The sequence below is a fragment of the Artemia sp. Qi Xiang Cuo genome, chromosome 1, assembly GCF_049724085.1.
Source record: "Artemia sp. Qi Xiang Cuo chromosome 1, ASM4972408v1, whole genome shotgun sequence".
NCBI classification, from domain to species: domain Eukaryota; kingdom Metazoa; phylum Arthropoda; class Branchiopoda; order Anostraca; family Artemiidae; genus Artemia; species Artemia sp. Qi Xiang Cuo.
In genome coordinates, this window is record NC_142794.1 from 5,303,108 (window position 1) to 5,329,231 (window position 26,124).

The 26,124-nt window shown below is 35.5% G+C and overlaps 1 protein-coding gene across 1 annotated transcript in view; it reads left to right on the forward strand.

Moving 5' to 3' along the window:
- Positions 1-26,124, forward strand: part of LOC148955936 (neuronal acetylcholine receptor subunit alpha-7-like) — a 126,799-nt gene that overhangs the window by 18,458 nt on the left and 82,217 nt on the right. Inside the window, exon 3 of the mRNA XM_089107992.1 lies at positions 9,659-9,768. Coding sequence (XP_088964118.1) covers positions 9,659-9,768 — 110 coding nt within the window. The remainder of the gene's footprint in view (positions 1-9,658; positions 9,769-26,124) is intronic.

Consider the following 26,124-nt stretch of genomic DNA (forward strand, 5'->3'; position numbering starts at 1 on the left):
TGGGTACTATTTGTTAACGAAAATTGCCATTAGCCCCTTTTGTGATTTACAAAAAAAAAGAAAAAAAAAGAAAAAAAAAGTGGGTAATGTGCAAAGCTCCATCTTTTCAACTATGAGCTATACACTTGAAAGACAAAGGAAAATCTTAACCTTTTTACTCCTTCCACTTACGAGATAAAATCAGTTAATGAACTTTTTATAATTCATGATTTTGAAGAATCAATATGTACAAGTCAACATATCAGTAAGTTGATATCGCATATTGGGTAAAAGAAAAAATACAGTTAAATAAATAAGAGTACGAAAACCAGTAAAAGATCATTCAAAATATAATAATAATTTGTACAAGTCAAAAACTGCATCGAGTCTTCGAAACATATTGCAATATTTAAATATGCATATATACGATCTTTATTTTATTTAGCTTAATTACTTAATAATCAATTCGACCATAAAGAAAGAAAAATGAGCAAAAATAGGGTTTTTTGTCAGGCCACAATGTCAGGCCAATGTGGTTTAAGAAATTATCATCAATTCGACCAACTTAGGTCCATTAAATTGCAATGCAATAATTAAGCAATAATACAATTTTATAGTGACTGGAAGAAATAGAATCCCTTGTACCCTAATATATCCATATTGAGATATTCTACACCAAAGAGGTAGTGTGAGGGGGTTATCCCCAAAATAGATCACTCATGCTTTCTGAAAAGGAAACCACAAAATTGTGGTAATTACTCGCGCTAAGTAAGATATTTTAAAGTAATAAAATATGGGTTGAGCCTGAAATAACATTCTGACAGAGGCATCTTGTCGAGACCATCTGATGGTCGAGACCATCTTCCATCTGCTTAAGTGCCTGGTGCTTATGAATTGATTAAATGATGAACTATTTGCCACTGAATTTAAATGAAAAAGTTAATTCTTTTCCTTCTTGGTTTGCTTTTCCTTCTTTTCCTTTTCCTTCTTTTTTTCCTTCTTGGTTTGCGTTTTTCTTTTCCTTCTTGGTTTGCTTTCCCTGATCTAAACGAGTTTACTATCATGTTGAATTCTGAGCATAGTCTATGAACATAGACTTTCAGTATTCGTCACCTTTTTTCCTTTTCCTTTCTTTTCGTATTTTCGTTCAACAGTGATCAGAAAGAATTAAAATCTGTCAAATTTTTGCTGACATTTTAAATATAATATTTGAAACGCTGCCAACGCTTGTCTTTGGATTACATCTAGAACCTATATTCTATCTCAAAACTTTCCAAGAGTACGAAAATTTCAAATGATCGATCACTTTTGAAAGTGGCGGAAATGGAGTCCACGCTTAGAAAAAAGGGGTTTCATCAATCTATTCTTACACGTCCCTGTTGAAATGAATTGGAGTCAATGCTAAAAACTTAAAATCAATATTACTGCTTTTTGAAACGTGGATGTATTGAGAAAATGTTAATATTTTATATTTATCATGAGCCCTACAGTCAACGAGCTATTTATATATCCTACGGTCAAATGTATTGTACATATTTTGTATTATTTCATCCTACATTGAAACAAATTTTAATAAAAATAGGGCAGTAGTTTTATCTTCATAATAACAAATGGGTAAAAGATATGCACTTTATACTGGATTTCTTTTTTGTTTGCGTCCATGGGGTTGTGGGAGAAAAGATAGTAAGGTGATAAAGAGCCCCACCTCCCTTTCATTTAGGTGCTGGAGGCAGGTTCAGCATTTCCGCAACTTGTAGTCCCATGAATTATTTTATTTTTGGATTCAAAATGAAAATGGAGAACCTCTAATCTAATTTTATTTTTGAAAAAAAAAGTTCAGGCTAAAATTTGTAAATAATTTAAAGGAATAAAAATCCACTTAAGTTTAAATACTTATAACTTGTCAACCAAAAATGTACAAAGCTTTTGAGCTGCCACCCTCCCCCCTCCCCCCATGACAGTGTTACCAGACTCAACGACAAATTATAATTTTCAAGCCAAAAGTTATGCTTTTTAGAGCTGAAAAATTATACGCTTTTAAAATTTAGCAATTTCCGCATTTTTTCGTCTTAAATTTCAATGCAAGGTAAAATGACATTTTCAATTAACAAACTGCCTTCCAATATACTCATCTGGTTATGTAAAACCCAAGAAAAATAAGAGCTAAGGAAAATATAATTCTTTGTCCTATCCTCCTTTATACAGCTTCATATTTGCAATGTTTAAGGCAAACCTATACGGATGAAAGTGGGGTAAAAGCCCTAAAATCTAAGTACTTCAAACAGTAATTTAGAAAATACTGCGTATCTGACGTAATCTTGGCACTATTTTCAAATCCCCCCCCCCCAAAGAAAAAAACAACATGAAATGATATCAGAAAAATACCATGTGGGTATAGTACACAAATAATACGGATGATACCATTTGACTTCTACATCAAACTTCAATCAATGGCTGACTTGATCCCCTCCACGACCTATGTTGCAGAAGAACTTTGTACAAAAGCTGACCAAGACAAATCATATTGCCCTGAAGGGATGGGACACGCAGTGTGAACGATAAAGCTGGTGAACTTGTCAGCTTCGCCACGGGAAATGATTTTATGACTCGTAGTATGCTCGCTCAGAAAAATGTTTCGCTCATATACAGAAAAATGTTCGTTTTTCTGTATATGAAGTACCGTCCTGATGTAAAATGAAGAGCTGAGTCCAAAAATGAAAGTAAATTTGATGTACAATGTACCATACAAAACTTTCATAATCATCAATATGTGATTTTACCCTTCTAATCGTTGTGACCTCTTTTTCACCATACTATCAGAAGGCAACTAGTCTGACATAAAATGATGAGCTGAGCCCAAAAATAAAATTAACCTGATGTAGTGTCTACTAGAAAACCCGTTTCATATTCATCATTATGCACTTTTTTATTTGCAGTTAACGCTTAATGTTAGAAGACCAGAAGGCAACTACACCACTTTGATGACCTTCGTATGCAACAAAGTATAATCACCTACGGAACAAATACTGACAAAACTCTCCAAAAGTGACCCCGCGTATCTCAGCGCCTCTAGACGCAAAATGTTGTACTACTTAATCACTCCGAGCCAAAGTACTTTGCTCCGGCCAATAATTATGCTAGAGCGTGATTCAGGCGACGAGTGACCGGGATGAATTGTGTAACTACGCTTTTTAGTTGCCAGGTTCGCGTAGGTATACAAAGGGTCACTTTTTTTGTGACCCTTTTGTGACCCTTCCGAGCCGAGGCAACTCGGCTCGGACGAGGAAAAAAGGATGGAGCCGAGGAAAAAGGATCACCATTTAATGGGGATCTTCAACTAAGAAACATCACAAACGGTCTGACAGCCTACGAATCTGCCAACGTTGATTCTGCTAGAGATTTAGGCCTAAAAATAATTGACTCCATGTCTGGAAAGCTGGTCGCTGATTTTGTGTTTCGATGAAACAATCGGCAGTTCAATTAACTACAAAGTAGAATCCAGGTGGAGATTGCAAAAGACTAAACCCCACTCTCCTTTTTCCGAGGTTCATCACGCTAGCAAAGAGGATCAATCTCACCGAATCTGAGTACTTTCAACAAGAACTGTGTTCCTACCCAGTATCACTTTTTGAAAGGTCATGCATGCTCCGGTCTCCGAACAAGCCAGAGTTTGCCATGGCTTCAGCACAGGCTTGCAATATTGAGGAGCGCTCTACTTCCCTTCCTTCCCAAATGCATTCGATATATCATCGACGGTGGTGCTCTTCTGCACAGAATTCCATGGGCAAAAAACAAACGATACTCCGAAATCCTTGACCATTATGCTACTTACGTGACCCTAAAGTATCCATCTGCCACTTTTGTGTTTGACGGCAACGATTGTAGAGCTACCATAGTCGAAGACTGTTGCGGAGCCCAGTCGAAGAGAAGTCGTATAGTCGGCCGTGAGATCTTCTTCCTATCAGATATGCAGCTGAAGATAAAAAAGGACGAGTTCTTGTCCTGCAAGAAAAACAAGGCCAGGTTTATCTGCGCGTTGGCTGTTTATCTCCGATCAAAGGGCTTCGTCGTAGTTCAGGCACCAAGTGATGTGGATGTCCCAATTGTAATAGCTGCTGTTGATTCTTCCCGGTATTACGACACTCCCGTTATTGGAGATGATACTGATCTTTTGGTTCTCTTGTGTCATCATGGTGACCTCATAACTAAGAAACTATTCTTTGAACCTGAGCCAAAGTTGAAAAAAGCTCCGCAAATATGTGATACTCACAAATTGAAAGATCAGCTGGGCCAAAAGACATATCATCTGATTCTTTTTGATCACACCATCTTAGGCCGTGATTCTACTTCACAGGTTCACAGTGTGGGACAAGGCCTTGCTCTGAAGAAGCTAATGACAGATGCCGATTTTCGTTCATCAGTTGCAGTTTTCATGCTGAAGTCAGCTTCGAAGGAGGAAGTAAGGGTTTCTGGAGAAGACGCTCTGCTCATGATATATGACTCATCAAAAGCGGGAAATCTGAATGAACTCAACAGGGAATTTTTAAAAAGTAGGTGACTACTGATGGCACGTTCGTCCACCCAGAACAGTTACCACCAACTTCGGATGCGGCTAAATTCCACAGTTACAGGGTTCTCTACCGAGTTAAAGTATGGAGTGGAGATCCTGATTCTGGACTTAAAGCTGAGGAATGGGGTTGGAAAAATAAAGATGACTTCTTGTATCCATTGACTACTGACGTCCCACCAGTCCCTCGTCTGCTTCTGAAAATCGTGAAGTACTCTTGTCAACTGGAATGTAGCTCAACGAGATGTAGCTGCTTTAAAAACGGCTTAGCTTGCACTGCAGCGTGTAAAACCTGCAAAGGGACAGCATGTTCTAACTCTACAAGACTTGAAAGCTATAACGATGAGGAGACCGTTGAGGCTTAGATATCTAAATTAAAAGAATAAGTTGTGAATACTAATCGGAGTTTGATTCTGTCTTTCAAATGTTCATGAAGTTGATTCGATAATTTTATCAGTTGTGAAGACTAGTCAGTGTGTTGACAATAGTTTCTTCTAAGAGGGATTTTAAATATCAGCCGCTGAAAACTAGTTTCATAGATGCTTCCCCTTTTCTAATATTTTAAATGTTTTTAAAAATTTTCTAATATTTAACATCTTGCATTCACGTTTTTTAGGCCGACGCATCAGGTGATGGGGCCAGCGACGATCAGATTCAGGCTAACTAATAATTATATCTCGAAACCGACAATTTAGCCCGCGAAAGATGGTCTGGTAAAAAAAAAATGGGGTTCACGACGACAAGAAGCGTAAAAATCTCACATTGATGATTATGAAACTTTTTTAAATACCGTACACCAACTTCGACTCCATTTTCTTATTCATTTCGCTTTTTTACATCGGAATAATAATTCAGTTCAAGAAAAATGAACAATTACCGGAACTTTTTTTTGTTAGGAAAGTGAGAAAACTGACACAATGCGCAAAAAAAACTAGTTCTGCGTCGATCTAGAATGTGCAACTTTGGATATTTTGTTCAGTTATTTTCCTCTACAACATGGTGTAAAAATCATTTCTTTTGCAATTTGTTTTTACCAACAATCGAAGAATTGGTGGACAATAAGTGCTAAAAGAAACATGTCAAATGAAAATAAAAAAGTACATATTGATGAATATGAAACGGGTTTTCTAGTAGACATTACATCAGGTTAATTTAATTTTGGGCTCAGCTCATCATTTTATGTCAGAATAGTTGTCTTCTGATAGTATGGTGAAAAAGAGTCACAACAATGAGAAGGGTAAAATCACAATTGATGATTATTAAACCTTTTTCTGGTATATTGTACATCAGATTTACTTTCATTTTCAGGCTCAATTCTTTATTTTACAGCGGAATGATACTTCATATACAGAAAAATGAACATTTACCAATAGTTCATTTTTTTTAGAAAAAAACTGAAAAATTGACACGAAAAACAGAAAAAAAGCTAATTTTGCGTCGACCTAGAATGTGCAACTTTGGATATGTTGTTCAACTTTTTTCTCTCTACAACATTTTCTCTCTGCAACATTTTTTGTTCCTACATGTGTAAAAATCATTTCTGTTGCAATTTGTTGGAGGCCAAACTCTAGTTTGCCTGTACTATATAGCGAACGAGCGAAACAAATGTTTGGAGTACTGACATTGGTTTGGATTACCAACTAGTAGTTATCACATTGACATTGAAACTGACGTAACATAATAAAAAAAAAAAAAGATGCACAGTCATAAAATTTTGTCATGGACAACCTTAGTGACAGAAGTATCTGATCTTCGTTTCGTGTAAAACTATACAGTAATTTAGAAGCCCTAGATAATTTACTAAAAGACATCAAAGAATGATTCGTAAGACATCAAAGATGATTCATAAGAACCAAACAGATACGGGAAAACAGACCCTCAGATTTGGGAAACGTGTTAAATGACAGTGGGCATTTATCAAGACCTTGGGTCTTTTTGTAAATCGCAGAAAACAGAAGTTAAACTCTTTTGAGGAAAACGGTTGAAAAATGTCAAATTAGGGCTTAACAAAGATCTAACAGAAATAGAAGGATATTGCGATGCCCAGAAGCAGACATATATGAACGAAAGGCTAGAAAAGACAAAGAAGTAGCAAGCAATAGAGATACACAAATCGTATTCTGCCTTACCAAAGAAACAGTAGCCAAGTTAAGTTTGCAAGGCTACACCGTAAAAATGAAGGAGAAAAATTCCTGGAAGATGGGGAAGAGCAAAAAGGTGGGTCACTTTTTTTTCATAACTCCATCACATCATCCCCCAATTGCAGCTCCAGACGATGTACCGAACCAGTCTCTCTTCAATCTCTGCATCAGTGGTGAAAAGCTGACAGCGCCGATGAGATATTCCCTGCAGCTGAGAAATTGAGAAATAGGAAGGCCCCTTTTACATGTATTGTGACTGAAACAATGCTGTTCCAACTTAATATTTGCTATATGCCCGATACTGGACGAATAAAATTTTTGGAGACAGCGCTTCTACTTACTGTTCTAGGACTCTTAAGAAATCGTTCTGTTCGATTGATCGCCGGATCATTCGGAGATTCTTGTATTTCTACGCCATTCTCTAGATGCAAGTTTGTCTAATAGTTGTCAGGTGGAAATAGATGATAATAAGTGTTAAAAGTTCTGACGGCAGTATTTTCTGCTTCACAGGGGTGATTTGTCTTAAGAATCGAGTCTCATAGTAGAATTGAGTCTGCAAATAGCCTTGACCTTCCGACGATACTTGTTCTCACACCTTTGGCAAACCAAAAGCTTTCCAAAAGATTGGAGAACAATAACTGTAGTCAAGCTCTCCAAGAAAGGAGATGCAAAAGATCACGGTATCTACAAAAGGTCTTCTTTTAATTCAAGTGAAATTCTTCTTAACTATAACATTGAGAAGACTCCAAATTGCCATTGATCCTCACTCACGTAAAAAACAACAAGGGTTTAGGCTGAAAAATGCTGTACCAATCTAATACCCATTTTGCGCACGATACTCGACGAATCAAATTTATGGAGATAAAGCTTCTACATACTCATCTAGCACTCTAAGAAAGTGATTGGTTCGATTGATCGTCGAGTCATTTGGAGATTCTGGCATTTTACGCCATTCCTGAGAGGCAACTTTGTCTAATAGTTGCAATGTAGAAAGAGATGGAATGGCGTATTAAAATTTCTGATCGCAACATTCAGTGCTTCAAAGTTATTGTATTTGTTAAGCAAGGCAATATTTTGTTACTTCTTCTCTTCGTCCTAGTCGTAGATTATGATTTTGGACAAATAATTTGACATGGAATTCAAATCGCCAGAACAAGGACGTTGACTTCAGAAACATGACTTTTCTGACGATGTTGGGATCATAGAAGCTAACAAGTAAAACTTCAGAAATTCCTGAACAAACTCTCAAAGAAAGTTGAACAGTTCAAATTAAAAACCAGCACCCCAAAGACTAAATCCTGGTCAACTAGTACTTTACCTTTGATAATCCAACTAAAAGGCAAAAGCATAGAACAAGTGAAAGATTTGAAACACTTAGGGAGTACAGTAGCTTTCAGTGGCGGCTCTGAAAAGAGACTAAGTACCAGAACTAATGGAGGGCTGTAAGTTACGCAATTATGGTGATATTAGGGGATCGTATAGAACCAACAGAAGATCGGCAAAGGGCTGATTCGAATAGAAATTAATAGTTCAAATACCCTTTTTAAATCACCAAAATTTTAAAGGGCACTTGGCCACTCTTCCCCGGCCCCTTTCTCCGAAAGTCGTCTGATGAAAGTGTTGAGACAGTCATTTTTTGTTCAAAGTAGCTGTTTGGTCAAGTAGATATAATTTTAGAGATAACATGATGCCCCACAGCCCCTAGGGAAAGGGCGGTAAGTTGTAAAACTTGCCTATATTTTTACTTACAGTATTCGTGATTAGTATATACAGTTTATAGCCTTGTGGTAGAACGTTTGCCTATAAATCGAGAGGCTAAGAAACTAGCTATTCTCTATTTTTTGTTTGGGAAAAATGAAGACATGTGACTTGAAATTTGATATAAAGCAATCCACTCGGGATGGTGGCATTTCCAGGAAAAATCTTCCAAGGAGGGGGATTTCTGACATGATTTGAAAACGCACACGAAAAATTTCCCTGGGCTATAAGAATTTCTTAGAAGATGGAACCTTAGAAGATTGCCCGGGGGTTATTCTCCGGGCGAGTAGCTGGAGTGTATTTTAAGTGAGAAAGAGCTTTAATTTGAGGAATTTTCAATGAGGGAGAAAATTTTCCATAGACGGAAAGCTTAAGTTAAGACTTAAAATGAACAGAAATTATTTCGTATATTAAGGGGCTTGCCCCTCCTCAAAGCCTTGCTCTTTATGCTTAAGTTTTACTTTTTGTCCCAACTCTTTAAGAGCGACTCCTGGCACATTAGGGTCGTTTAATTAGAATAAGAAACTGTTTTAAAAGTAATATTGAACCTTATCGTGAAGACCAAGGTATTGAGGAGGGGCGACCCCCCTAATATACGAAATAATAAATGTACATACGTCAGGCTAGCAACAGCAGTGATTAGACCTATTACTTTTTTTTAAAGAAAAATAAGTTGGGAAACAAATGGTATATTTTTTCTAAATTTGTTTCTAAGGTTATGTCTTAATAAGGCCAAGGCTGTTGTTCAAATATGCAGCTATTCATTTATGCAGCTGTTTCTTTTATATATGCACACTGAGACGCTTGTTTGCTGTAAATAATGATAAGTATGTTCCAGTGCAGGTGTTTACGTCTCAGCATAATAAAGACGTTTCAAGGCAAGTGAACAGCATGTTCAGCCTAGTATGACTAATCACTGCATGTCTTATTTAAATAACTTGCATGAGTCTTTTTCTGAGCAAGCATGATCATTGCATTGTTAGAGCCAAAAGTCTCAAGAGTCTTAAAAAAACAGCATATTATTGAAGATACTAACTGCTATTGAGTGACAATACAACATGCTTGTGAGTGACTAATTGATTTGGGTATGGTAATTTTGATGACAGCTTTATCAGAATTAATATTTTTTGCCAAATCAATCATGAGTTTCTAGGACAGATTTATTTTGGTTATTTTTTTAGTATAAATATACACAAAGCTATTTCTTTTACAGATATGGGTTGATTACAGTCTTCAGTGGAATTCTTCAGATTTTGGTGGTGTGCAGAATTTGAGGATACCATCTGAAAGAGTTTGGAAGCCTGACATAATACTTTATAATAAGTAAGTAGACTGAATTACAGCTTTATATTCTGGCTTGTATAAACCATAGGGGTTTTTAACCCTACTCATATTTACCTCTGCTCATTTTGAGTTTGACTCTGTTATTTATTTTAATTTATGTTCGTTTTGGGTTTCATGTATTTATTGATACTTATTTGTGGAAGCTGTATGCTTGATAGATTATTTGATTCTATTTTTGTTCATTATTATTTTTTTTTAAACCTAGCTCGTGGAAGAAGTTTTTGATTAATTAATAGCAGAAGCATTAGCTTTAGTGTCATCCGGGTTGCAGCAATGGCTAGCAATCTAGTAAGAGACGATCACATCTCATAGTAAAAAAGAAATAAGTCTTAACTCCTAAAAATAGAATCAGATCAAAAAACAAAGTACGCTATAAGAACCGACTTTTTTAAAACCCCTGTATAGGGAACTTATAGTCCCTTGGTTTGAAAAACGAGGGAAATATACTGGCTTGAAAATCAAGAAAGGTGGCTGCAACCACAATATTCTGCATATACGGCATCTTTTTTTTCTTCTTCTTCTTTTCCTCTGATAGCAGGGCACTGAAACATCATAGAAAGATGTTTCATGGCTCATATTAAAAAAAAATTGATGGGGTTCAAAACCTATTACAATTAAAAATAATTGATTTTAAATTCATTTTTATACGAAAAAACTGAATTTTCGTGTTCAAGATTGACGAATGACGTCATAATCATAGGTTCTTAATCATCATTATAGAGAACTGTGTAATGGCTCATTTTAAGGGGCGACCGATGTCCACGTGCAGTAAGCATACAATTCAACTTTGATAATAGATCGATTCAGAAATAAATGGGTTTTAAAAGGAATGACGTACATTTATTGAGGCAGTGTTTCCATGTCTTTCTGTTATGGGCTGTTACTTTGCGGATTTATTTCTGGGTTTACCGATTCTGATTTTTTTTCCAGAAAATAAAAAGCATAGAGATTACTTGATCTCATGGCAAGAATCTGTAACATTTTAGCAGGAATCTAACATTTAGTGAACTCTTACAGGTGACTAGTTGTCATCAAGAATTTGTGGTTTGACTAGTAATAAGGGAGCAAGAATTGGTTGAAGTTTTCAAATGAATGTATTAAAGCAAATTTTCCTATGCAAAATGCCTTGTACCTTGATGGAGGAAAATAAAAAGAATGAGTCAGAGGTGATTTTAAATATATTGGTAATTTTACAAAATGAGGTTATTTTGATTGACGAATGTTTTATACGTGGGGAGAATTTTTCTGAGAGGGAACCGTCTGAGAAGGGAATTAGCTGACATCACTAAATATTTGAGCAGCCAAAAGAAACTTTCGTTACGAACCTAATTCAAAGCTTGATTTTTCATTTCGTTTGCCCTACTCGTTGAAACATGAAATATGATTGAAAAATAGACTGAAAAGGGGTGGGGGCAGGAATCAACCGAAATTTAAATATATAAACAACTAAAAATGCAAGTTTTTGGGAAAGTTTGAAGAAACCCCTAACAATTCATTCAGGTTAGACAGTTGATACTTTTAAATGCAAGGAACATTACGCCCCTGTCCTCGATCCGTTAAGAAATGGCTCGCAGATTGTGATAATATGTGATACTTATCAGCCCCACAATGACTTTCACAACCCTGACTTAGTCCTGGGCTGTATTTTCTTCTTTCGTGACAGAATCAATTGTATTCCTTACGAAATCGCGCATCTTTTTCTATATGAAGGGGTTAGAAAATTTATACACATGGGGCTTTCCTTTTATCTTTTGGTCCAGACTGACCTTACATATAAAATGAAATTTTTGTTAGTTGTGAAGAAAATCCTACCGAGGTTTTAACAAAATCCTGACATGAAAATTTCAATGACAAGGGCAGCTAAGAAACATAAATTTATATCCACTACATAGTAATAACATACATATGTACAAATGCATTCGTTTTCAGCATTTAAGACATTTTATAGTGCGTGCAGTATATAAACACTAAATACCCAGGTGGCTCCAGACGCCAATTCATGGCGTCTAAAAAGCTTGGAAGGTGATTGAGCAGAAATACAAGAGGTAACACATACCCCAGAGATGGTGGTTTATCCTATGAAGGAACATGATTATGATTTAGTAGTTGAAGTGAGTAATGATGAGATTAAGTTTGTATTCAAGAATTTAAAAGAAGGTTTGGCTGTTGATGGTGTACCAATAACGTTATTTAAGAATTTTCTTTCAATTTTTACGTCGATAATTGTTTTTTTTTGTAATAAGGTGTTAACTACAGGGCAATGGCTAAATGATTGGAAGAGATAATTGCTTATGCCACTTTTTAAGAGAGGAAACCCCAAGTTGCACAAGAGTTATCGTTTAATAGCACGTTTCCCTGCTTTAAGTAAGGCAATAGAGAAAATATTTTATACCAGGCTATCTAAATGGTTAAATAAAAATAATATAATACATAAAGAAGATGGAGATATTAGGACAGGGTACGGGACGGTAGATACAATATTTACTTTAAAGGCGTTAATTGATAAATATGGAAAGGGAAAAACTTGTCTTTATGTGGGATTTCTGGACCTCCACAAGGGGTTCAACAGTGTCAACAGAGAGCTATTGAAGGATGCCCTGTTTAGAATTGGCCTCCCTTATTTGTTTGTGAGGTTGATAGTGAGTATGTATAGTTGTGTGAGTGGAATCGTGTTAGTTGGTAACAGGTTTTCTAGGCTTTTTAATATTAAGCTGGGAGTAAAACAGGGCATCACTCTTTCTCCTATATTGTTTAATATTTTTATAAATTATGTTGTTGATTTTCTAGAGAATAGATTGGCTCCGAAAGTTAGTCTAGGGACCCATAAACTATCACTTTTATTATTTGCAGATGATATTGCTTTGGTGGCTAGTACACCGCAAGATCTGCAGACGCTCTGCAAAATCTGCAAGATCTCATAAAAGAATATTTGCAGATGAAAAAATTAAGGCTGAATGTTGAAAAGAATGAAGTTGTTATTTAAAAAAAAGGAAAGCAAGTGGCAAAGATAATTATAGATTTAAAATTAATAATAAGGAACTGAAAGTAAGTAAAAGAATAAAATATTTAGGATTCGTTTTATGGGAAAACGGAAGTTTAAAGAGTCATGTTGATGAAATAATTAATAGAGGCAAAGTGGCCATGTCTGCAATTTTTAGAAATCCGACGATAATGGGAATTAAAAGCCTAAAAATGCATAAAAGAATATTTAATACAAAAATTTTACGAGTCATAGAATATGGAGCAGAGATTTGGGGCGGAGAAGCGGCACAGAAGTTGGAGTCCTTCCAGCTCCAGTATTATAAAAGACTGTTTGGATTACATCAGACAACTCATTCACAGATTCTGAAAGGTGACATGGGCCTGCTTTCGTTAAAACTACGTAGGTCTATTTTGATGCTTAGATTTTGGTTGAAGCTCATTAGGTGTAATGAAGATAAACTAGTAAGAGCATCTTATTATCAGATGTTGAGTTATGGTTCCAAAACGTCGTGGCCATCCCAAGTAAGGTCATTACTAGAAAGAGTGGGAATGCCTTACTTATGGAATGACGGTCTTGGTTCCCGTGATCTACCAACACATTTAGTAAGCCAGGTACGATTTATCTTAGAGGGTCAAGAAATTCAGTATTGGCAAGGGCTGATTTTAAATTCTGCTTCATTGAATCTTTATAATCAGGTTAAACCTAGTTTTGGAGGGGAAATTTATTTTAAATTTAATTTACCGGCCATGATTTTGTGTCGATGGATTCAGCTTAGGGCGAATTGCCTTCCAATCCAGAGCAGGCAAATGGTGTTCGATAGGGGGATAGTACATCCTTATGGTCGGTATGTGTGTCCTCTTTGTAGAGATGAGGACGAAGATTTGGACCATTTTCTTCGAAATTGCCCGGTGCTCTCTGATTTAAGGAAAATTACTTACATGGGATTGTTTTGCTGCTTCCTGGTATTTTACAAAGTAGTAATCCAACCACAATGTTTCGTATTGGTGCGTACATAGAGAAGGGATTAGATAGAAGGAAAAGTTTTTAAAATTAATTATTATTAATAATATGGATTTACATTTATTTTCTCGATAAATTACCATAAGGTATTTTTTGCTATGTATCATGCTAATTTGTGTTTCGTAATTTGTTCTGTTGTGATTTCTTTATTTTTCATAAATTTTTGTGTGTATATGGCTCTTGGGCTTTGGAAATACACGATGTATCCATCAGAATAAAACGGGTTTTGTTTCTCCATAATACAGGAAGCAGGGAATTCTCGTGACCAAAATAAAAGAAAAGAATATTTCTGAGATTTAGGCGCGCTCGGCTATTTACATGAGTCTGAAATACCTACAAATATGACACCCCTAGATTCTCCAAATCGTCACCTTCAGTTCCCTGCCATCAGAATTGCTTTTTGAAGGAACAGGAAAATTATTTTTCTGAAAAACCGAGAGGTCTCCAAACAAGAGCAAGGTTTCTATTTTCGTGAGGATTTGTATTTTCGATATTGCATCACTTAATTTTGTTCAAGACCATATGCACCAGATTTCGTGGCTTTTATTGGAAATGCGCACAAGAATTGGTACCCACGAGAGTAGCCTGCTTCCTGTAGCATTCAGCTAGCCTCAGACTGTCAACATTAACACACTAAGTACTAAATAACACACTAGGCATCAACAGCTTTCAGTTTCTAGGCTACTACTTGGATGGTCTCATTTTGACATTGTTGTTCTAATGCTAACTGAGAAGAAGGTAGGTTTAGGTGGTAAAGGTAATGTAAGGTTAGGTGGTAAGGAAATGTAACCTATTCGAGCCGAGCAGGTGCTGGCAAAATTAGGTAAGGTATTGACTTGAAAGTCGTTTTCCTCATGAATCGTTACTATGTCCTAATTGTTTTAAGTATCACTTGAATTTTATGAGTTTTTAATAGCCGCGTGGTCCAATTTTTTTTTTCTTTCACCAGAGAGATGCCGCCCCCATGCGGTAATTTGAACGATACAAATACGGATTTATTCATAACATTTTCACAAATACAAGACAGTATTGAAGAACAGCTGAAACCACTTGTCCCCATAATACAATTGTTTTGTAAAAATTCAGCATTAACAATCAATTTTTTTTGCTTTTATGCTCTATGGTATAAACAACTAGAAATCAATTTGCAAACACTCCTAAAAAGTGCACTTTAACTTTTGTATATTTTTTAGAACCGTTAACTCCTGAGTGTTTCTGGTGCTAAGCTGACTTGAATACTGTCGTCTTTCTGACGAGCCACAGCCTGGCCGAAGCTCACCCTTTTCCGGCAAATTGACCAAGCACTTGCAGAAAATTCTAAAGTTTGTGAAAACTGAATCAATTTTCTTATCAATACTTCATTCCATTACTGAGTTTTGTTTGAAACAATACGCAATACCGATGTTGCCAGCAAAATTTCGGTTTGTACAGGCTTTTGAAGAGGCAAGTTTGGGCCCAACTGAAGCCCAAGTTCTGCAGCAAACTTTGGCATAAGTTTGCCTTGACTGCAACCCAATTAGGTGTCCGAACTCTGCTGTAAATGATTAAAAAAAGAAAGCAATTTTTGATGCTTTGCCTTATCACAGAATTGTCACGGGCTGAGACTTATCGGCTATAGACTACCAGATTGACCAGACTACTAAACATTACAAGACATACAGACTACCATATATTTTATGTCCTACCAGACATAAAATATTGCATCGAAAACCCTTCGCTTTTAGGATTGTTTTACAGCCAAATTTCTGTACAGATAGGGTTTGCCAGAGCGGCGGATTACGGCAGACATTTTCTTCAGGATCAGGCTTTAATTTAAGGCCCAAAATTCCATCGTCTAGCAAGCCCGTAGGCTACAAACCAGAATCTGGCAGGGAAATGATTAAAAACAAAAAGATTCTGTACCTTAGTAAGCCTGGATAGGCTTAGTGGGCATAAGAACTGGGGAGAACTTAGTAACCACAAGAACAGCCCTCTTCCTGTAGCCTAGGCTACTCAACACTGGCTATACAGACATGCAAATACATGTAAAAGGGAGTAACTTACAATGACTGTCACTTCATACAGAACCATTGGATTAACAATCTGCCAAAAATTTTAGGTTTCCATACAAAGTGTTGCTATAGCTTCTTCTTCTATTTAACAGCAGGCGGGCTTTTCAGTATAACTATAGCATTACCAATCTTTAATGCTATAGCATGTTGTTGTTGTTGTTGTTTGGGGTTTGACGCGTTCGACCAATCGGTCATATGCGTTCGTATCACTCGATTATTCTGTGCCTTCTGTAATCACTAGCTTGCTTGGGTGTCACTTTAGTCAATATTCATTGAGCCATGTCAGGTATCACTTATTGTGCTATTGGTAGGGGGTCATTCACCTGTAGCAAATGCCTGCGTCAAAAAACAAAAATCAGAGTAATTCGGCACTACTTTGTCATAAAACAATTAAAATACAATTGCAACACAATTAAATAAATAATGCCAATATACAACATTCCTGTCACATGCGTCAACTAAAAAAAAAAAAAAAAAAAAAAAAAAAAAAAAACAACTGATAGAACATAGATAAAAAGAAAAAATATAGAAATTGTGGTGACTCTAAAATGAGCTAATATAAGGGTGTAAAAAAAAAAAAAAAAAAAAAAAAAAAAAAAACTAAAAGGGAATTAAACAAACCAGTATTATTAAAAAATCAAACAAAAAGGTTTGTGCTTAGTTGTCTAGCCCAAGGAGGAGACGTGTAATGTCCCAAAACAGAGCGCATTGTGAATGCTTTAAATGCCCTCTCACAGCAATTCCTTAGTGTTTCCCTTTCTTTTTCATATTTTCTACACTTGAAGATGATGTGACGTATGTCTTCGTACACTCCACGTGTTTCGCAATTGGGGGAAGGGGCCATTTTCCAATGGAATAGTTTTTATTTTGTCTTTGCATGGCCACATCTAAGACAAAAGAGACAAGTTGAAAGGATGTGAGATGTGAGGTACATTTCTTTTGATGGCTGCTTATAATTATAGAGATCCAGGAGCTGGATATGGAAAAAATGAAGCCAAGCCTCTTCTTCCTCCAAAATTGTTGAACTGATTGAAGACAGGAATTCAGGTCCAGTAACAGGGGTTTGAGTGATCAGACCCAGATGGGAGGCTTTTTTTGCAGCCTGGTCTGCCAATTAAATTCATGTTATACCACAGTGTGTTGGAAACTATATAAATAGAGCTGGTATACCCTTTCTTGCATATTGTGTAGCCAAGTTTACTATCTCCATGGCGCCATTTCTTGCTTGGTGTTGCTGGTGTGAAAGGTAATCCAGAGCTGACAGTGAATCAGTGTAGACAATATACTTCCTATATGCTTAATATGCTATAGCATTACCAATCTTTATTAATTCTTCTGTTTCTTCTTTGTAACGCGAAACAAAAAAGACGAAAAGTTGTAGCAACACCTGGGATTTTTGCGGTTTCAGCTCATAGCACATCGATGGATGTCACTTTCCGGAAACCTTTTGGGTAAATTTAGGAATGTCTGGTTTGCCGACTCATATGAAAGTGCCGTTTACATATTCGGCTTTGGCGTTTTTCAGTCTACCTATGACGTAATTTTCATAAAAACCTTTTTCCGTCGTACCCCAGACTAGAAATAAGCGAGATAGCCTGGCATGGCGCCCTAACTAATATTTCGATTGGTTTTGAACAACGGAATGCAGCGGATGCGGCATGTTTATCCAAGTTTAGTGGTATTATGCACAAGACACGGCGCCTGTTAATTTAAACACTGACCCTAAAATTAAACAACCTTTGTTCAACTTGAGGGCTCCGTAACTCCAAATAGATGGTAGCGAAAAAATAAACAAAGGATAAAAAGGTCTTTAATTGAATAAAATCAACACAAACTGTCTGAACAAATAGTTCGGCTTAAAAATATTTACAAGCTAGTATGAATTTTATTAAAGTTGTTAATATCGTTTTCTTGAACAAAGCCACAAGAGTTTTTGTATACTAAAACATTTAAAAAATAGAGGGAGCATAAGAAAAAAAAGTGAACCTGACCAAATGATAGCCATTAGTCTCCCAAATCAGGTGAACTACAATTTAAGTTCTCTAATATATCTGTTTCTTTAAACAAACAAAATTTCTTTAACATTGAAGAGATAGCCAAGTGACTTGGACTGCTTTCGCCCATTAAAGGAAATTTCTGTATATAGAAACCTTTTGTAATTAACAAAAATTATTTTAATATAAAATAAATTTTAACGAAAAACTATAGTTTAGTATTATATCAAAAGACGAGCATTAGAAGAACAGACCATTGCATACATTGGACTTAGTTAGCTGCCTGATTCTTTGAGGTTCGTCTCTTCCTACTCCAAAGAAGAAAAAGCCATAGGCTTTTTGCTGTTTGTAATCTGGGTTTTTACATTGAGGATTTATGGTAAAAGGACGTTGAGAAATTGTCTTAGGCAGAAATAGTCGAACGATCTGAGAGCGTGGACATCTGCTACTTTCATAGGCCAAGTCTCGCAGCCAGTTGGAAGCATGGAGCAGTTGATTGCCTCATTACTTTTACTTTATCATTCTATTGTTAGCCCTTATTTATCATATGGTTGCATGCTATGGACTAGTAGTTTTATTTCAAGTTTTAGAAATGTCCAAATTTTACAGAATAAAATAGTTCGTATTTTAGGTAATTATATTCAGTTTGAAAATAGCACGTTGAATTGCTTTACAAGTTTGAAAATTTTAAATATTTATCAGTTACGGGATTACCAGTTAGCAATTTTCATTTATCAATGTTTGAATAAGTGTTCACCGGAGGTATTTTGGGAAATTTTTAAAGCTAATTCATCTTATCACTGTTATGAGACTAGAAATGTGAATGACCTTGCATCGGAGCTCCGGAATACTCAACGTGCTGCATTTCTGCCTCTTTTTGCGGGACCGGGGGTGTGGAATTCCCTCCCGGATGCAATTAGACAAGTTGATAATGTAGGCCAGCTCAAGAGTAGATTGAAGCGTTACCTTTTGGGTTATAATCTGAATGATTAGATTTTTGAATTTGATTAATGTTTGGTTTGAAAATTGTTTGGACAGATAATGATCGCATTTTCGCGAAATTACCCAGCCAAAGCCCACGGAGTCGGCTCTATAGCCTAGCTGATACTTATTTATTTTGTCATAGTTGATTTAGTTAGATGTATCTCTTTTTTTTTCTTTTTTTTCGAGTGTATGTTTTAAGGATGATATGTGATATTTCTCACTTGCGATTTCTAGAGTGTAATCCTTTTAGAGTAGGAGATGTTCTCTATGTTGATTCAGTTCAAGTGCTGATTTTTCCCCGTAAAGAGATAGTTTTTATGTGGATGTAGAACTTTATAATAATGGATTTGCAGCCATCGTAAACAAACCTTCGGGTTTTTATAGATGGCCGCTGTAAATTTGTTTGTATTTTTTTATGTTAAATAAATTAATTTGAATTTAAAATTTGAATTTGAAAAGCTGATTTTTTTCTTTACTATTAACTTTGTCTTACATTATGCAGAATGGCTTGTGGATCCTCCACATTTTCACCATCGGGCTAATGTTGCCTGCATAGCCAAGGTCACTAAATGGGAAAACTGGAATGACTTTGAAAAGTCTAACAGAATGCAAGGCACGCTTCATTATTATTACCTTATTATTTATTGAAAAACCGTCTTCATACAAAAAAAATGACAGAGTACTACAAAGAGAAAAAATAAAAAATAAAACAAAAGCAAAATATCACTAGACAACTGTGACGACATAACCAGAGCTGAAGAAGCCAGATCCAAGCTTGTCTTGAAGTCTTTTGATTGTGTTTTTTCATAAGTCTAGCAACAGCTATAGTAGGATTTGCTATGCAGAGACTGTTGATGAGCTTGGAATTGCGTGTCCAAATTGAATATCTTAGCAGATTTTTTGCGAAACAGAAGAAAGTGGAACGGATTTTTGATTTATCAGCATTAGTAAGAATCTTCCAGAAGGCTGCAATGTGGAGGATGTGGAGGAGACCAACAGTATTGTACAGCGTTGAAAGATAACGATGATTGAAACGAAGCTTAGCAGAGACTATGGATGAACATGAAGCTTATATGTGGCGTTTGATACCTTCTATAAGAAGATGACGAGTGTGAGAAATGATATCTCCAATAGGAATACCAAAATAAACGATTCGATCAGAAGGGCCGATCTTTGAATTTCAAAGCACAATATTCCAGTTAAATCGCACAACGTCAGATTTTTCAGCGTAAATTCAAGACCATATTTTAAATATTCTGCTTGTAGTTTTTGGAAAGTTTCAGAAATGTTGTCCAAATTTCGCTTGATGTTGAAATGTCATCTGCATACGTAACTAAGGAGATATTGAGGCCAGAAAGAACGCAAAAAATCTTACACTGGTCCTGAGCTTCTAGGACATAGCTATTGAAATAACAATGTGAGACAATTACACCTTGCTTGGCTCCTCTCTTAACTGGTACAGTTTTATCCAGTGACCTTGCCATTTCGTCTTGCTCAGGAGGTATTTTAAGATGGACTCGTAGCTTAGCATACATATCTCTTTGAGATCTCATGATAGCCATATTAATTCCTCTTTTAACAGCCTTTAAAAGCATAAGGGGGTGGATCAGGGAGTCAAAGGTGTGGTGAACATCATGACTCGCCAAGGCGAGTGAACTACCTGTACAAGAAGTATTGAACAGAGCATTAGCAGCAACTGCAATAGCGTCTGCACATCCAATGCCATGTTGAAAGCAAAATTGATTGGGAGCTATGCAACATTTTTGTTCAAGCTCTTTTATGAACAGTAGTTTATAAGGCTTGCATAAAATGGTTGATACAGTCACGGGCCTGAAAGATGTGCATTGAATGGAGGTTTTTCATTTTTTTTTTTGAATAGCAGAAGGATCCCCGCGCAGAATGTTGACAGAACCAAACATTTTGTAAAAATCATCTGTAGTAGTAGACTGAGATGTTCTAAAAGCGCTAAACCTCCATTTTCGATAAGTAGAGCGTGAATTGCATCTATGCCTCTAGACAGCATTGGCTTAAGGCAAGTAATAGCATCAGCCACAGACGTTACGGATACTGTAAAATCAGAGTCAGAGAATGCATATAAAAATTGGTCAAGCTCTTCAGCATATTTGTGTTCAAGTTGGGGGTCTGTTGGAGAGAATTTGGCTTCATAAAAACAATACCACTCAGATAGAGGAGCATCAGCAGCGAAATGGGAGGTTTTTGGAATCCTTGGAAAGAGTGTCGACCAAAGGAAATAAGGGTTATATTTGATTTTTGAACTGACTGTTCTGTGATTTTCTTGCGGTGGTTCTGAAGTTTCTTGACAAACTTTTTTTTGTTGCGATGTGGATGGAATTAACAGGACCGGACCGTGGTCGGTCGCAACGATTCGTGATCGATGAATAGATGAATTGGATCCAGATTGGAAGATGACTTTCAATCCATATGGATCGAAAGTCATGCAGCAATACTCATCTAAGCCCAACAGAAATTAAAATCAAAATAAATAAGTGATAAGGCAAATGAATGTAAATTTAGTAGAGTGTTCAAATCAAGCTTAAAACGAACAGAAATTTATCTCAATTAAAAGAACATCTAACACCCTGTCAGACATCTAAAGGTCAGGTCATTATTTATGCTTTAATACACACAAACTATATTCAAAACGTTCTCTCTCTTATAGCATTCAAATGCCAGTAATTGCTGAGCAATTAAAAATAAATAAAACTTATAGAGATTGTTTCGTAATTTTCTAATAGATAATCAAACAATACTAAAAGCTTTTTATTACTAATTATAGTGTAGGTCTGAATGCTTCAGCTTCACTTCTGAATTCTTCACCAACAGAAACAAACAAAGGAACAAAAGAAAAAAAAATAAACTATGCTCAGTTAAGAAAATGCATTTGAAGAAAAGGAAAAAAAAAACGCCTGGCAAATTACTTTTCTGACCCCATCAGTTGACGCCATTTGTCAGGGGTGGGGTAAACAGCCCCCATACTTATATACTGCGATTAATTTAAAAAGATCCTTTTAAAACATTGAATAAAAGTATAGAATAGGCCTAGTAATAAAACTTGAAATAGGCAGAAACAACGTCACAGAATAAGTGAAACCCTGAACGAATTTAAAACACTCAGAATGATCTTACGCATACAAACTAACTATCAAGGTAATCTTTAAACTATAAAAAGTAGGCTCCCATAAATCCTAAGGGTAGTGGCCGGAATTAGTAAACTCCAAACTTCGAATTTAGTCCCAAATTCTAAAAAGATATTTTTATTTACTAATGCCCCTTTTTTACTCCATTTTGTTTAGGTTACTGTAAACTCATAGCTAAGTTTTACTTAAAATAAAATCAATAAATGAAAATGCAGATTGAACATTTAAAAAAATGAACAATTTCCATAAAATACATAAGAAACTTAGTCCACTTTCAGGACCGAATCGGAATTTAGCTTGTTTTTACACCAAAACACGACTTAACTTTTTTTTGCACTGTCTCATTGAATGGAAATGAAGCTTAAAAAAAAAAAAAAAAAAAAAAATACTCCTTCACCAGTTAGGCAAAATATTTCTTCAAAATTAGCTGAAGCAAATTGACTCAAAATATTTCTCAGAATCTGTACACTTCTGTAAGTTAGTCTGTACAAAAAAGCGTTTCAAACACCACCCTCCACCAAAAGCCGAAAAGTGTGTAGCCTGAAATAATAGTCATCATTTCTGAGTAGCTTTTTCCCATTAAACACTTTTCAAAACACGGATTTAAGCTGTTATTTAAGCTTGTGCAATAGGCTGTGATTCATTATACAATAGGTTGCGGCATCCAAATCCAACACAAGGACTAATTACTAAAAATTAAAAGATATATTCTTCCACTGTTAGGTGTAATTTATTTTAAACTATCTGCATCGGAGTGAAGTGCCCTCTCTTTCCCTCCCCTTGAATCACCTCTGATCTGCCCTCCTCCTATGAAAGCATTGTGCGCCAACTTCAATAAAATGATGGATATTTGCATACTTGGTTATATTTATTTTATTGAGATAATCCATCTAATTTGGGCTTTGATTCATTAATGAAAGAAGAAAAACTTAAACAAAAATGAAATTAACAGTAAAACTTGTTTTTAGGCAATTAACTCTGCCGTTCTTCTTTTTATTTGATCATGTTCCATTTTCACAAAATAGATCCTAAGTCAACATTCATTGCATAACACTTAATTAGCATCTTCTTTTCATGATGATCTATGATTGAACTCCTTGATTGGGCATCTATTTTTATGTTATATGTATTTTATATATATTATATTTAAATTTTAGTCAAACATTATATTAAAATAAATCAGAAAACATTTTATGGATAATGATTGTCCTGTGGAATGCTGCTCAAAAGTTATTATGAGTATTACCAATTTTAAAATACAGAATAAAATTTAGAATTATTTAGTCTACAAAGAATATAAACTGAGAATTCAAGTTTACATGGGCATAATTAAAATATATATACATATTTCAACAATTTTTGAAAAGCTGACTACATCGATGAATGGTAACTCTGAAATCGAATTTCAGCTAAAATATACTCAGGATTTATTGATATACTATTGTAATGTCTAGTCATGTCATCTTAATGCTAATTACAAGGCAACGTTTTTAGCTCCAACAACTTCCAAATTTAATCGAGTTCGCAATACACTGATGTTTGCCGGTCATGATTTTGCTCTGAAAGTCAGAATAACTCTTGTATTCTGACTAAATAACAAAACTCTTGTGTTGCATAAGATAAATAATAAAAATTAGAATTAAACTATGAATATTTTTAAATCTCAGAATAATATAGAATTAAGCAACGAAAAGGAATCGATTACATAAATGGAAACCAAGGTAAGTAAATACTTGAACTCAGGACAACGAAAAATAAACTACAGACTATTTTTGGCAGGTATTATAGCGACCCCACTCAAGAAGTGATGTTGGGTTAATCCTAATGAAATTTATCTAAATATCATAAAAACATAATATTTTAATAATAAAATTATGGAAATTACAACAAAGAATAATGGAAAGCAGGCCGCCCAGAACACCTTATATTAAATACCTAACCAAAATATCAACTCAACGACTAAATGTTTAATTTAAATATAGGCTACCTATATAGTAGTTTATCTCACTCAGCCTAAGCTAAATGTCTCCGAATGCAGACAAACAAACCGGTTTTACGTAGACCTGCTCTAGTATGTAGAGCTAGTATAATCAAACAGTTAGTGGTAACGAACTGTAAGTAAGGAGCGATCCGGCTCAATAGTAACCAAAACTCTAAAAACCAGAATTTTGATACAAATAGATATATCAATAGAATCAGATCTTTGTGCTGATTTCAAATGTATAAATTTTATTTAGTTTATGTTCAGCCGTCAAAAGTTACGCGCATGAGAAAATTTGCCTTATTTTCGAAAAAAAGAGGAAACAACCCATAAAAGTCATACAACTTTAATGAAAATCACACCATCAGATTCAGCGTATCAGAGAATTCTACTATGGAAGTTTAAAGCTCCTATCTGCAAAAATGTGGAATTTTGTATTTTTTGCCAGAAGAAAGATCACGGTTGCGTGTTAATTTTTTTTTTTTCCCAGGGGTGATCGTATCAATCCAGTAGTCCTAGAATATCGTGAGAGAATTCACATGGAAATTAAAAGTTATAGTGCCCTTTTTAAGCGATCAAACAATTGGAGAGCAACTTAACCCCCTCCAGCGCTCATTTTTTCCCGAAGTCACCCAATAAAAATTTTGAGATAGCCATTTTGTTCAACATAGTCGAAAATTTACTAAATATGTCTTTGAAGATGACTTAGTCCCCTCAGTTTCCGGGGGAAGGGCTGCAAGCTATGAACTTTGCATATTGTTTACATATAGTATTGGTTAATGGGAAGTATACATACGTTTCAGGAGGGATTTTTTTCTTGTGGGGATGGGGAGGGCTCGGAGGAGGATGGGGAGGAGGTTACGGGGGAGGATCTTTCCTTGGACGATGTTTCCTTGGGGGAAGGGACATTCCTATGAAGGGGGTGCCGGATGTCCCAGCATTAAAAAAAAAACGATCAGAAATTAAATATAAAAAACAAGTTTTTTTTCAACTGAAAGTAAGGAGCAACATTAAAACTTAAAACGGACAGAAATTATTACGTATCTAAAGGGTTTTACCCCCTAGTCAATACTTCGTCCATTACGCTAAAGTTTTTTTTTTAGTACTTTCAAAAGAGTTATCAATTCGAACTAACCGGCATTTGTGATTCAGGGGTTTTTGCTTCGAAAAAAATTCAAACTTTAGCTTAAATATCAAGGTATTGACTAGGGGACGAACTCCCTAATATACTTAAGAAAAACATACGAATATATAAGTTCTTTATGTAAGTTAATTGGTAAGTTACGTCAGAACAAAATCTCGAGAAAGCCTTTTAGCCAAAAAAGTAAAATTAATATGCAAATTTCGTTTTAATTATTCATGTAGGGTGAGCCAAAATCAAAGCTGCATTAATTCAAAAACGTTCAGAAATTAAACAAAAAAAACAATTTTTTTAACTGAAAGTAAGGAGCGACATTAAAACTTAAAACGAATACATAAATTATTCCGTATATGAAAGGGGCTGTCCCCTCCTCAACGCCTTGCTCTTTACGATAAAGTTTGACTCTGTCACACAACTTTATTTAAGAGAAAATAAAAACTTTAGCGTAAAGAGTGAGGTGATGAGGATGGGACAGCCCCTTTCACATACATAATAATTTTTATTCGTTTTAAGTTTTAATGTCGCTTCTTACTTTCAGTTAAAAAAACTTCTTTTTATTTTATTTAATTAAGTATGTATCAGATCAAACTTCTTATGTGGGGTCGCTATGATACATAAACATAGAGTCAGAAGAAGTTAGTATCAAGCTACAGAAGACTTAAAAAAAAGGACACCCAGGTCTACTTAGATAGTGTCTCGAAGGAAGATCGCACTCCCAAACTGAGCCTAGAGGAAACCCTGGACCGTAAACCTAGTAGTTATTAGGCCTAATCCAAGGTATCTCAGGTTTAAGGGTTTATTGAATCAAGAAGCTATGGATATTTTCCAACCTTTTAATACCAAAAGAACATCCCGAACAAATTAAATTCACAACGGAGGAAAATCAATAATCTGAACTATCAAATGAGACAAGACCCAAAAAATGAAAATTTACAAGTGTTATAAATGATAATTCGTAGAAAGAAAAGAAGTTTTATCCCACCACCTGAACAATTAACAAATCAAGACCCTGGACCGTAATGC